At 45.7% G+C, this 13659-nt stretch overlaps 1 protein-coding gene across 2 annotated transcripts; it reads right to left on the minus strand.

Moving 5' to 3' along the window:
* Window positions 1–445: 445 nt before the first annotated feature.
* Window positions 446–13165, minus strand: ppp1r13l (protein phosphatase 1, regulatory subunit 13 like). 2 transcript variants are annotated; one of them, XM_070971228.1, is made up of 13 exons: window positions 13022–13165; window positions 6980–7042; window positions 6768–6889; window positions 5939–6512; window positions 5375–5467; window positions 5154–5242; window positions 4011–4383; window positions 3442–3908; window positions 3137–3268; window positions 2415–2548; window positions 2131–2297; window positions 1421–1614; window positions 446–1313 (listed from the first exon to the last, which is right to left on the minus strand). In XM_070971228.1, exons 2-13 carry the CDS (start codon window positions 7014–7016, stop codon window positions 1278–1280), a joined length of 2418 nt encoding a protein of 805 aa, XP_070827329.1. In that variant the 5' UTR covers window positions 7017–7042; window positions 13022–13165; the 3' UTR covers window positions 446–1277. The 2 variants fall into 2 exon arrangements, with proteins under 2 accessions (XP_070827329.1, XP_070827330.1); XM_070971229.1 differs by having other exon boundaries at window positions 12951–13032.
* Window positions 13166–13659: the final 494 nt, after the last annotated feature.

The following is a 13659-nucleotide window of genomic DNA, read 5'->3' on the forward strand; positions in this document are numbered from 1 at the left end:
TTTCTTAATACCAGTGGGGTAGAGATAGTCTGCGGATCAAAAGGCTTGAGTCAGACTTAATTAAAAAAATATTAATCATGTGTGTAATTTTTTTTAGTAATTACCCTTATGCATAGTGCAGCTAATTGATTCATTAAGAATCGCAGCAGCCGCCTGGGTGCTCTGTCACATAAAAGAAGAGGAGAGGGAGAAAGAGCACGAGACTACACAGAACTTCAAAGAAGAAGAGACGAAGAAGATTTAAGATAACACGACGAACAGGACAGATAATGTACAAAACGGCCTCATTAAATGCTGTTTTGCTTTATATTAGTTTATATTTGTGGGCAGTATTGATAAATGTAGATGTTCTGCTGCTGCTGAATTTAACTTGATTACACAGTGTCCTCTGCTGGTCAGGGAAGGACATGTCACAGATTTATTTCAAGCCACAAACACAACATTTCAATAGACTGGTGGATTTATTGAATATTTCAACATTTGAAGTCCCTAGGCACAAAAGTGTTATGCTGACAACTACCATTATAAAAAAACACGAAACAAACGCGTCACCAGACATCCGACCTATCGCTGTGAAGACGCACACATCCACAAAAAGAGCAGTTTCATTGTCATAGAAAACACACAAATGAGATTCATCCGAACAAAAGTCTACAGCCACGCTGGGAGGGAAACACCAAACAAGAGAAAAAACACTTTTTAAAGAATATTTGCTGGCAAATTCATGAATGTTATGAGGATCCATCAGCAGCAGTCGGAAAAGTTCCACGTTTCACTTCTTTGATGCAGCAGCAGACAAACCTTTCCAGGGACGAGCAGGTTGTTTCTGCTCTGACTGACTTCTGCTCTGACTCTAAATTGAGCGATCACGGGTCGTGTGTGGTGAGCATACAGCGACGCTGACCTCACAGAGTGACTGTTTGCACTCTGATTACAAACCAGCCAGTGACTCGAACACATCAACCTCTGTCTGCAGAGGAAAACAGCTGGACCTGATGTAACCTCTGGACTGACAGGCACAGCAGAGGTGCAGCTTTACCAGAAAAAATGTCAGCACAGCCCGTACAAACGACGTCTTCTAAAAAGATAAATCCTCGTCAGTGAGGCCAAAATGAACATTAAGACTTCTCCTTCAACTCTCATGAGTGACGGATCAAAAACATTTCTCGTGCCCTGCAGTACTACAGCCTTGCCATACTCATGCTATCCTTTCAGCACATTTTCTGAGATGGTCCTCTCTACACCGCTTTGACCGGGGTTGATCATCGAGAGACTGCTCAGCAGAGAGATTTTGGTCGCACCTTCGGGAAAAGCTGGAAAAAACAAAAACATTAACACGTTTTATTTCTGCATGGTGGCAGTAAAATCAGCAGGTGAAGGCTAAATTTGTCAGCCCTTCATTTACAAACTGAGATCTTACCCCGAAGTAGTTGTTAGGAACGAAGCCCTCCCTGCCACAGAGCGAGGCCCACCACCAGTCCGAGCCTTCAGGCTTCTGCAGGATGGTGACCATGTCTCCCTCTCTGAAGCTCAGCTCATCGGCCGCCTGAGCCGGGTAGCTCCACAGAGCGTACAGCACCCCGCTGTTATCCACCCCCATGGCCTCCTCCACGCCTGGCATTGCAAAGAAAACAACAAAGTTTGTACAACGAGTCATCCTGGAGATCAGTGGTGTTTATGACTAAAAAGGTCACAGATTAAAATATCAGTTTAAATATCAAATATGGTAGAATTCATATTCAACTGCAGCTTTATTTTGAAATCTTTTAATCTGTGTTTTTCATTTAACTGCTGCTCCTGTTTTTTCTTCTTCCTGTCAGTATATAGCAGTGAAGACATGGAGAGCTTTAAGCAGTGCTTGAAAGGCTTCCAGCCTTCTAAAAATGCAGGTTTGTTGTGAAATAGTCTTATCTAAGAAAGCAAATATTAGCAAAAAATGCAATATTGTTTAAAGCTTGCCATCACGATGTGTCCTGCAGCAAAAGTCAGCTGCATTATGTGTGAATGACTGATGAAATGCAAACTGTCACTCTATGACTCATTCAATTATAATTGGCTTTTAGCATTCAATAGCACAGTGTCATAGCGTGTGTGCGTGTGCTGCTGCATGTGTAGGTGTAATGGCCTCACCCCTCAGGAAGCTCTCACACTCCTCAAACCCGACAGCGTAGGGATCGCACTTCTGGGAGGCTATGGCGCCGTCGCTCTGCGTCATGGCCATGACGGCAGCTCCGTTCCTCACCAGGAACTCGCACAGAGGACGGTCGTTGCAAGAGGCTGAACAATGCAGCGGAGTCCTGCGGGCAAAGGACAGGCAGTCACTAAATGCATCTAGGAATATAACTGCACCATGCTGTCAGCACAACCCTCACCTGACATGTCACATTTCATACACACAAAACCCAAAGACTTACCAGCCGTGGCTGTCTGGCGCGCTGACGTTGGCTCCAATGCGAACCAGGAAGTCCACAACGTTGTAATGGCCCCCGCAGATGGCGTTGTGAAGGGCAGTGATGCCTTCATCGTTGGGCTGGCTGGGATCGTTCATCTGTGGGAAACATTTTCCACAGTGGATTCATCAGCTGAAGCTTTCTGTTACAAGAGCTCCTGCAGTTTTTCTGTCTACTGTAAGCAGCTTCCACTTCAAACTCCTTTCAAAGGATCACATTGAGCTGAATCTCCCGCTACTAAAACAGGAGGAGAAGCTGCTTTACTGCATGAGCAACTTCAGGCAGATGTATTTCTGCGTGGAGAAGGTGCAGGGACGTGTTGAATGAGGGAATGCAGGCTCAGCAAAGCTTAGAGAAGGAAAGTTAAATATAACAGATTTCAGGGCTTCTTAAAGTCTGCAGAGCTGGAGTGCACTCTCCTGTCCTAGTTTGAACGAGTTTAAGAGCTTTTACCCTGTAAAATATTTTAATGTAGGCTTCTGATCTAAGCTAAAAAGAATTTTAATTGTTAAAATGGAAGCTGAAGAACTGATACCAATGCTAAATATGGGAAACAATGCAACCAAATTGACAAACGCAAAGTTTATTATGTCTTTATTTTAATTTTAGCAGTAGCAGCAGCAGAGCAGCAGGACTAAAGGCAGTGACAGTATATGTACTAATAATAATGAAGACGATTAGCACACCTCCTGCACGGCCCTCTGCACTGTCTCCAGCTCTCCGACCAAAGCTCCGTCCAGCAGCAGGACGAGCGGGCTGAGCCGAGCTCGCTTCCCCGAACTTTTGCGATTGGACCGCCGCAGAATGGAATGGTAGCTCTGAAGGGACAAACAGGACGCAAGCTTGGATGAAGTAAAACACAAGAATTTTGTCCATCTAAAATAAAGTTTGGCATATGACAACGACAATATGACGTAGTGAATGCATTCTAAAATACTTCTGCTGGTCCAGAGCGTAATATATCATCATCTGCGTGGAGCTCATGTCTTACTCTGAAGTCATGGGGGATCCCTGTAGATGTATGAGGCACAGGAGCGGGAGGCATTGCGCAGTCCTCTCCGTCTGAAGAGCTGCTGGTCTCGCTGCCTTGCTCCCCCTTCTGGCGGGGTTCCTTCCTGCGGAAAAGCTTGTCGATGAGATTCTTGTACTGGTTCGGTTGGTAATGGGAGGCCTTCTTCAGGGGTCTTGACTGGTCCACGGAGCCCCGTCTCTTCAGGGCCCGGGGGATTTCTGCCCGGATACGGAGCAGCTCCTCCAGGTCAGGAATCTCCTGGCTCTGGGCCTCAGGAGCCACCACTGGCTGCAGCCTGGTGGGGCTGAGGGGCCGGGGGGGCCGGGATGGGCCTTGCTCAGCCTCTCTGCCGCCCTCTGGCATGCTGGGATTCTCAGAAATCATAGGCATGTGATGGACAAAGTCCGGCCGCTCTAGCTCTGCATCGATATCTCCTGGGTTCAGCACTGCAATGATGGACACCAAAAGCACATTTGTAATGCAGTGAGCTGAACAAAGACCCTGTGAAATGCGTCAGAGGGTGTGAACAGATGTGACATGTGTTTTACCGTCGGTGTATATGGCTGGCTGTCTCAGCTCAGGTGGGTGCTGCTGAGGCTGGTGCACAGGCTGGTTAGGGAATTCCCTCGGGACGCGGACAGCTGGTTGGTAAGGCCCTACATCCCCTTCTCCTCCCAGGACTCTGGGGTGGCGGGTCGCCATTGCTCCCCAGTGAGGGTTCTGGAGACGCATGATGACGGAGAGAGGGATGGGCTTACGCTGACGGGACTGAGTAGAAGTCGGGGGAATCGAGATACGGGAGATGATGGGCTGGAGGTGATAAGGGGAGTGGACTGGGGATGAAACATCTGGAGGTACTGCTATACGTGTGTTACGGGGGAGAGAGCCATGGGAAAACTGAAGAGATTTAGAGCGAGGATCCTGGAGAGGAAAGAAAAGAGGGATAAATTCTTACTAATCCACTCAATGACATGATTGTGTAACATGAATGGTCTCTGACAGTGACAAATCACAGAGAATTATCAGCTAACTCTGCAGCTCTACGGAGCTTTCACGCCTCTTTTAGCTCATTGTTTTGACTTTAGTGCAAATTTATTGAATGGTTAGTCAACTACTGGCAGCAAAATGTTCTGATAAACCCATTGCAAACTACCTGCTCAGCATTAAATGGTAAATTACATAAGAATTATTAATATTATTATTACATAATTGAGCCAAAAGGGAATAAACACTTTGCTCATATTCATAAGGTGGAGACACAAACAGGACTCCAACGGGACAATAATGTTGACGGTGCCTGTGGGATGTGGAGGTAGACAACTATTGCTGCGTATTTTAGCAGCTTTGATGGTTTTCTGACCCACAGAGGCCAAAAATGATCTTTAAAAATAAATGCCATGATTGCACTTTTGAGCTTAGGAAGCTAATGACAGGTGTGTCCGCTCTACAAATCCTGACTCCTACCTCCACCCAGAGTCTGTTAGCCACTGCACCCTGTTCTTATCTGTGGAGAAGAATCAGGTAACTCCCATCTGATGAATATCTGACGCTTCTCAAGAGCTCAAGGGGATTTTTAATACTTGTTAAGGTGGATTTCTTGTAAGTAAGAAAAGGTTTTGGGCCAGAGCATAAGCCGTACAAACAAATCTCTCTCAAAACCTTTTAAATGCCTCTCTGTTAACACCACCCACCCTTTTAGGGCTTGGGGCCGGAGGAGGGCCATCGAGGTTGGACTCCCTCCAGCTGCTGTTTGGCACAGATGGCCGTAGCCACTCCGTCTCTGTGACAGGAAAGTGTTCATTTAGAAAACACAGACTGCATACAGTTCAGGCAGAGCACCGGGGCTCCTGAGCTCTCGCCTTTTTTAAATAAAAAGCTGAAGAGGAACATAAAGTCGTAAAAATCAACCAACTGTCATAGGTGTGGTGAGGTTTCCTCTCGTAGGACACGTCCAGATCTGTCTCATTCCACTTGCTGGGACTCTTTTGCCGCTGCACACATTCATCTGAAAGAAAGAACGTGAGTTTTTCAGTGGAGGAAAAGGGAAGACAGAAATTTTCAAGGACTTTAGAAAGTGTTCCTCCTCTAAGGCTTTTAATTTGAAGAGCTGAAGAATCACTGAAAGAGCGCTGTGACGTTAAGCCCAGGCTAATTAAAGTCGTTTGGGTGGGGTGACGTGACACAAAGCAGTTTTTAAGTGATAGCCTGCAGTGCATGTACATAGCTTCTTTTGTTCAAAAGTACATTTTACTGTAAGGTATATCTGCACTGATGGTGCACATTCATTACAAATAAATAATACAAATACTACAACACAAAGCCTTTGATTATATGTTGAGGCAATGTTTCAGTAAGCAAATCCTTCAGGTAGTTTCCTGCCTTGCATGTGATGTTGTGTAGGGTAATTACATATTTCTGTTGGGTTGAGTTCGCCTCCGTCTAACTGTCTTACAGCTGGATAACTGCAGCCACTTACCAGGTTGCCTGAAACCGCCGAAGTTTCGTGGGAGCGTGTTGGACGTTGGACGATTGAAAGACAAAGGAGAGGGGCTTCTGTCAGGCCGTGGCGACCTGCGGCCCATCTGGCTGCTGTCATAAGGGCTCAGCAGGTTGAAGGGGGAGTGAAGCGAGGCAGACCGAGGTGACTGGTCAAAAGACACAGCCGTGGGGCTCGGGGAGGGGCTCCTATCCATGTAACCGATTGAGCCTCGCGGGCTCCTGTCGTAACAAGAGGGAGAATTGCGTCTCGGGGTGTGAGGCGAGTGTTTGGGGCTCTGCTGGCTGTACGAGAAGCTGTCAGATCCACCTTGAGGAAGAGGAGAGTGTGTCCTCCTGTGCATGCTGGGGGACGAGAGCGGGCTGGTGGCGAAGACTGGAGAGGATGGTATGTTTTTATTGCTGGAGATGATGGAGTCCATGGAGTAGGACATGACTGAGGGTGGAGAGAGGGGCTGAGAGCTGGAGCTGCCATTACTGCTGCTGCTTGACTCCCTCTTAGTGACCGAAGTGTTGGACAGTCTGGTGGACTGAGGCTTCTCTCTGGAGACGACCTGAAGAGAAAATGTGTCTGTTATAAACACATGGCATTCAACAGCTGCTGCGACTGAGGGACAGATTCACACAATGTGCTGTTTTAAATCTAACATTAACATAATCGCTGTTTTATTCTGAGTAACATGACAAGATGTTTACATTTCACAGCACCGCACTAGATCCCCATTTATCTAAGGAAATGGACAGAATAAGTACAAACTGCTGCGAGCTAATCGCTAACAGGAGAACCAGTGCTGAGGGTAAGTGTGTACCTGAGGCCCAGATGTTGTGTTGTTGTCGTTGGAGGAGGCCTCCTCCAGCAGGGAGCTGAACTCTTTGGATAACTCATCTGCCGTAGCCAGCGATGCATTCAGGTCATCATTTATGCTCTGGACTGAACACAAACCACATAAGCACCCCAGACAATTAGCATAGGAAGACACGCTGAGCCAAAAAACAAAGGAAACAAATCGAGGAAACTCACACAGCATGCTGCTGCCAAAGCTCGTCTGAGAACTCATGGCGGTGAGGAAGCAGCTTTCCGCTCCTGGAAGAGAAAACACACCACAGCTGTTAGGAGGACAGCGTCACACCATTTTAAACTGGCTGTATTTTCATAATGTCATGACATGAGATTTCAGACATCTGATGGGACTCCACACTGGCGATGAAACGAACAGCACAAAGACTCGCATGAACAGGCTTCGCTCTCTGCCCTCCACGATCCCGTCATTCCGCCTGACTGAGTCGGACATTTTTTCATGCAGTAAAATCAGAAGTGCTGTGATTCAAAGCTGAAAACTTGATCAGTGTTTAACTCTACCCTTTCTCTCCTGCGGCAGGTTCTCAGCTCTGCCACCCCTGCAGGCGATCAGACAGAGCCAAACTTCTGTGAGCACATATCCTGAACGTCCTTCATGTCTGAACAAGCCACGATTTCCTCATACTTTTGCAAATGCAAATAAACACTTGTAGCACGCTGGAAACGATGCATCTGATGGATCACACCACTCACTGACATCACGGCCCTTTGAGGCCCCTTTAGAGAAAGCTCACTGCAGTGTCTGTCCTAGTTGCTGACTCAGCCAAATCACCTTTGGTGCCAGGTGTTCGTGCTTAAAACCACATATGACTGGTTTGTTTGAAGGGCAGTTTGAGACAGACAGACAGACAGACAGACAGACAGACAGACAGACAGACAGACAGACAGACAGACAGACAGACAGACAGACAGACAGACAGACAGACAGACAGGTGCAGCACAGGGCCAGTGAAGTGGAGGACAGATTATACTAATACTCCAGACAGCTGTGTGCTGACAGGTGAATTAGTCCAGACTGGCAAAAAGCTATTCAACTTTTATTTATTTATTTAGCTGTATGCTACACATACACACACAAAAACAACATTACTCATGGTGTAATGCAGAGGATTAATAGAGGAGTCTCGCAGCCTGAGGAAAGACGGCTCTGTGGTCTGGTAGTACGACAGCTGATGCTTCTGTATTGCTTGCACGATGGCAGCGAGGTGAGCGTGCTGTGGCTGGGGTGGGCATCGTCTTTTAGTGTCCTCTGCGCTCTTTTAATCACCAGCTGCAGAGCCCTCCTGTGCACATCCCGGCCAATATGTAATGTTTCCAGTCGGGATGGCAGGACAACTTTGCACAGGCATTTTGCCTCCTCAGAGTTTTCTTTTTACCGGGGTGGAGACATGTGATGCCAAAGAATCAGTGCATGCCCACTAATCACTTAAAATATCTGCTTGAAAGATAATTCCTCATAATTAAACATTTCTGGTTTGAGTTTGTGTTCATTAATAATGTGCTCTGTGTGTGACAACAACAGCTGTTGAACATTGAGGCTCTTAGTTTTTAAATTCATAGCATTTTTAAAGGGAACAGTCAGTCCTGCTATGGCCTTCACGTATAAGACAAACGCCATAGATATGTGCATTACCCATCCTGTGCCTCATTCACCGTCCTAAGATGAACTAATAAAGGCCGTCTAAGCGCACTCACGCAGGCAGAAACGATCTCTCAGCTTGTGGAAAACAAGGAACCCACTGTCACTAAGGATTCGACCGCTGGGCCGAGTGCTGTTTGACCACTCAACATTTCTGTGAGCTATTTTGGTGTTTTTCCTACTTCAAAAACTAACCGCGGCTACTCTTAAACTATAGCATATCGTCAGATTGTTCTGTTTATTATATGACAGACATTACTCTGTAAGAAATGACTGTAATTCATTGTTTTCCTGTCCCTTAACAGGCCTTTTCTACGTGTTTATCTTTGTTGCCACCCCAGTTTATTATTAGGTGTGACACAATAGGTGTGTTTTACATAAAAATCATACACCTTTAAAACTAGAACAACAGGTGATTATACTCCTTTTCAGTTACTGGATAAGCCCACAGCACCAGTTGAACATTAGCCAGGACTGGAGGAAAACATGTGTAATATAAGGTCATCAGATTGAAGTGTGGAGCAGACTCAGATAATAAGCGCTCTTCACGCTGAGGGCCGTGCTGTGCTGAAACTGGGAACTGTGGCGTTCCAGTCAGGGCTGGTCACAAGCTCGCATTCCTCAGCACTCCCAGCGACGCGAGCTCCTCGCACACAGCCCGAGACGCTTATCTTTGTCAAGAGCAGCTCACACAAGAGGAGATTACACTCTCGCTGACTCACAAAGGTCAGGTTGATCGCTCACACGCTGAACTCTTCCCTTCCTGCCCGGCCATTCGTTCACCCCGCCCGTCCCCTCCCTGTTACACTCTGCTGCTCGCCGTTCACTGCGCTTCCACTGCGCTGCTCATTCTGTGTTCATTTGCTGTTACTGGCACACTTTCTTCATATCATCGAAACTGGATTTAGCATTTTCTGAAGCCTTATTCCACTGAGTTTGTGGGCTACTTAATAACAGGAAGCTGTAAACATTTGTCATCAGTGGACAGTGTTTGTCATCGTTAGATCAGACGCTGACAGCCCGAAACGATTACCTCACCTCCTTTATGGCTTTATCTCTTGTCCTATCATGTTATTTTGAGGTGACAGAGTGCTTTTGTTGGTTTTGTGCGTCTCAGCTTCCTTTGCTTTTCTCATCGGCACATTTTATTATTGTGCAAATAAACTACAGCCAACTGAACAGCACGCAGAGCTGTGACACAGAGAATCAGCTTTACAGTCCAGAAGGGTGTTTGCCTCCAACAGAGACATTAATCATCCGAAAACGTAAAGTGGACTGACAGCTTGCGGCCGCTGCGCTCCTCTATTCCAGGCCTGCTGACCTGCAGCTGCACTTTGGTAACTTTCTCCAGAGAGGTTTCTTGGAAAGCCTCATGTTCACTTTCTTTCCAGTTCCTTTCCAGTGCTTTGATTACAACGTCAACTGGTTCTACCGTTTTAACAAACAACAATTAGCTCTCTCCGGCGGCAAAGCCAAGATGAAAGCCGCAAGACGAAACCATGATGGAGTACTTCACCAAACTACTGGCTACCTCTGCCTACCAGACTGTAAGAAGAAGGAACTTTGTTAAAGGGCTCTCAGAGAAGCAGAGATCTTGTGGGAAGCAGAAAGAAGATTTAAAGATTAAAGACAATAATCATTAGCTTTGCAGCATTCCAGGGTGTGTCTGACCAAGACTACAGGCAGTCCTTCCCTCCCCCCCTTTCCTTTTATGTCCTTCACCAACAATTCCAGTTTAGGCCTCGAAACAATCCTCTAGTTCTTCTTCTGAACTCCCCTCCCCATTATTCATATCCTTCCTCCACATTTTTCTACCTTTGTCTCTGCTCAGTCTTGGCCGGGAACTTGACTGAATGATGAAAGAAATTCCTCTGACATAACAAAACACATCCCTTTGTGGCTTGCTTTTCATTTTGCTTCGACACCGAGTCCAAAAGCCAAAGTCTGGCTGCGTGTCATCGAGCAGACAGCACAAACCAAATGATGTCCCACAGGTGAGTAAACCTGCTGTCCATCCCCACCGCAGGGCAGCGGTGAAACACCCTCTCAGGTCCCAGTGAAAAACAAGCAGCTTTCTAAGCCCGAAATGTCTTCACATACAGTCCCAACAGAAGTGGACACATAGAGCTAAAACAAAGCTGAGCAAACATCCATCCATCCATCCATCCATCCATCATCCATTGTCTATACCCGACTATCCCTTTTGGGGTTGCGGGGGGGCTGGAGCCTATCCCAGCTGTCATTGGGCGAAAGGCAGTACACCCTGAACCGGTCGCCAGTCGATTGCAGGGCAACCTGAGCAAACATAGTTAAAAATAAACTTGGAGCTGTTATATTGATATAACTGAGAGAACAGGTCTATATATAAGAAGTAAGAATAAAACCCAGGTATTCAAATGCTATTTACACAGGCTTTCTTAACTGCTCTTGCACAGCTTGACTTAAAATATCTGAAACATTGCTGGTCTTTTGTACTTCATGCCAGGAGTAAAACGTCAAAGACAACACTGAGTGCGATGTTTACGTTGGCTCAATCATTTGAAAGGAGCTGTTGGTATTTCTGGATTCTGACAGGAGATTAAGGCCAACGCTAATTGTGCAAATACGGGAGGGAAGTGTTGTGTAATAATTGTGTAAAACGTTGAGAATCTGTGCCACAGTGCACAAGGAAGGAGATCATCTGGTGAATTCATGGTTTTCATACTCAGTATCTGGTGCCACCACAGAAACACTGTTTCCCAAAACAGTTGCTGTGAACTAAAACGATGTACTGACGTGTTTTTTTGTGAGCTACACCACATTTTGACTTGAATTCAGCTGGTTTTGAGAGATGAATCCCTGTTGACATATGAACTACCATAAACGGCTCATAGATGAATCATGTATTCTACTTTACGACTTCAACTGTAGATAACTCCACCCAGAGCACTTCTTTGTATTACGCTTACACCCGCATCTCCAACCTGGTTAGTCATTGACATGCTTTTGCCTACATAAATACACAAACAAGCATAAACGCCTGCACATATTGCATGATCCATTCATGACATCCACCATTAAAGACTGCAGCTTTAAGCATTGCAGCTCTATTGATCCAAATCTGCGGATAACAATCAGTCTCTGCAGACACCAAGAGAAGGAATGTACCAAACGGTATCTGGAGATGACAGCGACTGATCCCCGCAGAGCACAGCTTGCCTTCATTCTTCATGTGGCTCATGATGCTGCAGGCTCTGCTTTGGCACACTGGCCTTCAGCACTCTGCCAGCTATCCTATTCACTCTCAGAGCAGCACTGTCCTCCACAGCATGAGCCGAAGGAATCTCTCAGTGCTACAACACATAACAGACATTTCTGGCAAGTCACATGCTTCATCTAAAACCCGCAGCGTATCATGCTCACACGGAGGCGCAAAGAGCTCCAAGCAGTGCCATTACAGCAGAGGTGGCAGATGTGTGTGTGATCTGCTTACCTGTGCACAACACCTAGACAAATTGCAGGTGTTCAGGTGACAGCGTGAGCAGTTTGTTAAGCAACAGGTTGCAGCAAGTGCATCACACAATGCAGCCCAGCTGGTTTGTGACAAAGACATGAGTTGGATATATTCCATGTAAATCTTGCTCTGACAGGAAGGTTTGGTTTTCCTGCAGGTAGCAGTGGTTAAATGATCAGCCCTGCTAATAAGTTCAGCAAATAGCTGACACACTGACACTTCTCGCTTGCAGTCACATGAAACAGTGCGTAAGAAACCAAAATAATATTTATCATTAATTAATTAATTAATTAATTAAGTATGTAAAGTATGTCACTCACTCTCTAAATGTAACGATGGATTTTATGTTTATCACAGCAAAACATCATCATCACTATTACAGGTCACAATACAGTCATTAAGATGATATTTTAATCACATAACAATATCCTTAAAATACAATCAGTTAGATAAGATTGCTGTTAAATCACCACTAAAGAGGTCAGAAAGCCAACAGATGGCAGTAACTCTGCTGTACTGTGAAGGTGAACTTGTATATATTTCTTTTATATTTTTGTTATTTTAGATTTTATATTATATTTTAGTTTTCAGCTGTTTATTGCGCTTTGCACCATGGATTTGAGGGAAATTTATTACGTATTTGAACTCTGTTAATGTCCTGTACATACAGCAGCACTGGCACTAAAGTTGACCTGACTAGATGAATGAGTGTGTCGGGGTCCAGCAGCGGGCTGCTGCGCCTCAGCTCTCCTCTGTGGCTGCAGACTGCGAGGCATGCCAGGCAGGGATGGTAACATCTGATTCCCATTAGTTTGAGAACAAGCTCCTCCTCGCGCTCAAGACCCCTCACAATGAGCGAGAAAACCATGGAAAGAACTGTTCCGAGGAAAAATGGCGTTTTCGTGACGGGAATTAATGAACCGAGGCTGCGAACAGTGTCGAAGAAGAGCTGAACCGAACAGCACAAAACTCAGACACGATCCAAGAAGGAGACGCCTCACCTCACGCGGTTCCTCGCGCACAGAGGTGCGCGTGTCGGCTGCGCTACGGGACGATTAAAAAACTTCCTTACCTCAACAGATGAGAGCTTATAAGTGCTTCCGTCCCAAAGTCGAGAGGAAAGTCGAGCCCTGCTCCAAGTTCCTTGGCGTTAGGTTGCTTCGTCCGTGTGTGTGTGTAGTCGGTTTCTCTCTGGTGGCTTTCGCTCCAGACATTTAGTCATCGCTGCGTACCGAGTTGAGTTATTTTGGCTCACAGTCCAGCCCCTCTGGCTTTCTCCGCTACTGTAACCCGAGCCAGGTGTTTCTGCCACAGCTGGCCCAGGTGAAGCATACCACCGCGTTGAGCTGACACGTTTTATTGACTTTTCTGTAAAGAACAGGTATCCTGCGCGTTGCATAAGAGGAACATAAAGAAAAAGTACATAACTCGAGCATGTATAACCTTATTTTCTATACAGAAATCTATTCATATCAAGTATAACCAATACATTTAATATATTAATATATACAATATACCTTTATATTTATACATTCATAGGATGTTAAATATATTCAACCTATACATGAACTCAAAGATTAACAAATATTTATTTTGTTGTGCATAATGATAATGATCACGTTGATGCACATTTATAACATTTTACAAGCATGATGACAATGTATGAGTGATGAAAATACAGGTGGTGGTGGATGTTCGCAGGTATAAAGT

This window comes from Chaetodon trifascialis, chromosome 9, assembly GCF_039877785.1.
Source record: "Chaetodon trifascialis isolate fChaTrf1 chromosome 9, fChaTrf1.hap1, whole genome shotgun sequence".
Lineage (NCBI taxonomy): Eukaryota > Metazoa > Chordata > Actinopteri > Chaetodontiformes > Chaetodontidae > Chaetodon > Chaetodon trifascialis.

What these genes read in the sequence shown, in the direction of transcription:
- ppp1r13l (XM_070971228.1), bottom strand. Translation starts at nt 7,016, where the DNA reads ATGAGTTCTCAGACGAGCTTTGGCAGCAGCATGCTGT. An exon ending in CGGCGGTTTCAGGCAACCTG is followed by an intron (nt 5,468 to 5,938) that starts GTAAGTGGCTGC and finishes TCTTTCTTTCAG; the next exon opens with ATGAATGTGTGCAGCGGCAA. An exon ending in GCCAGCCATATACACCGACG is followed by an intron (nt 3,909 to 4,010) that starts GTAAAACACATG and finishes CCATCATTGCAG; the next exon opens with TGCTGAACCCAGGAGATATC.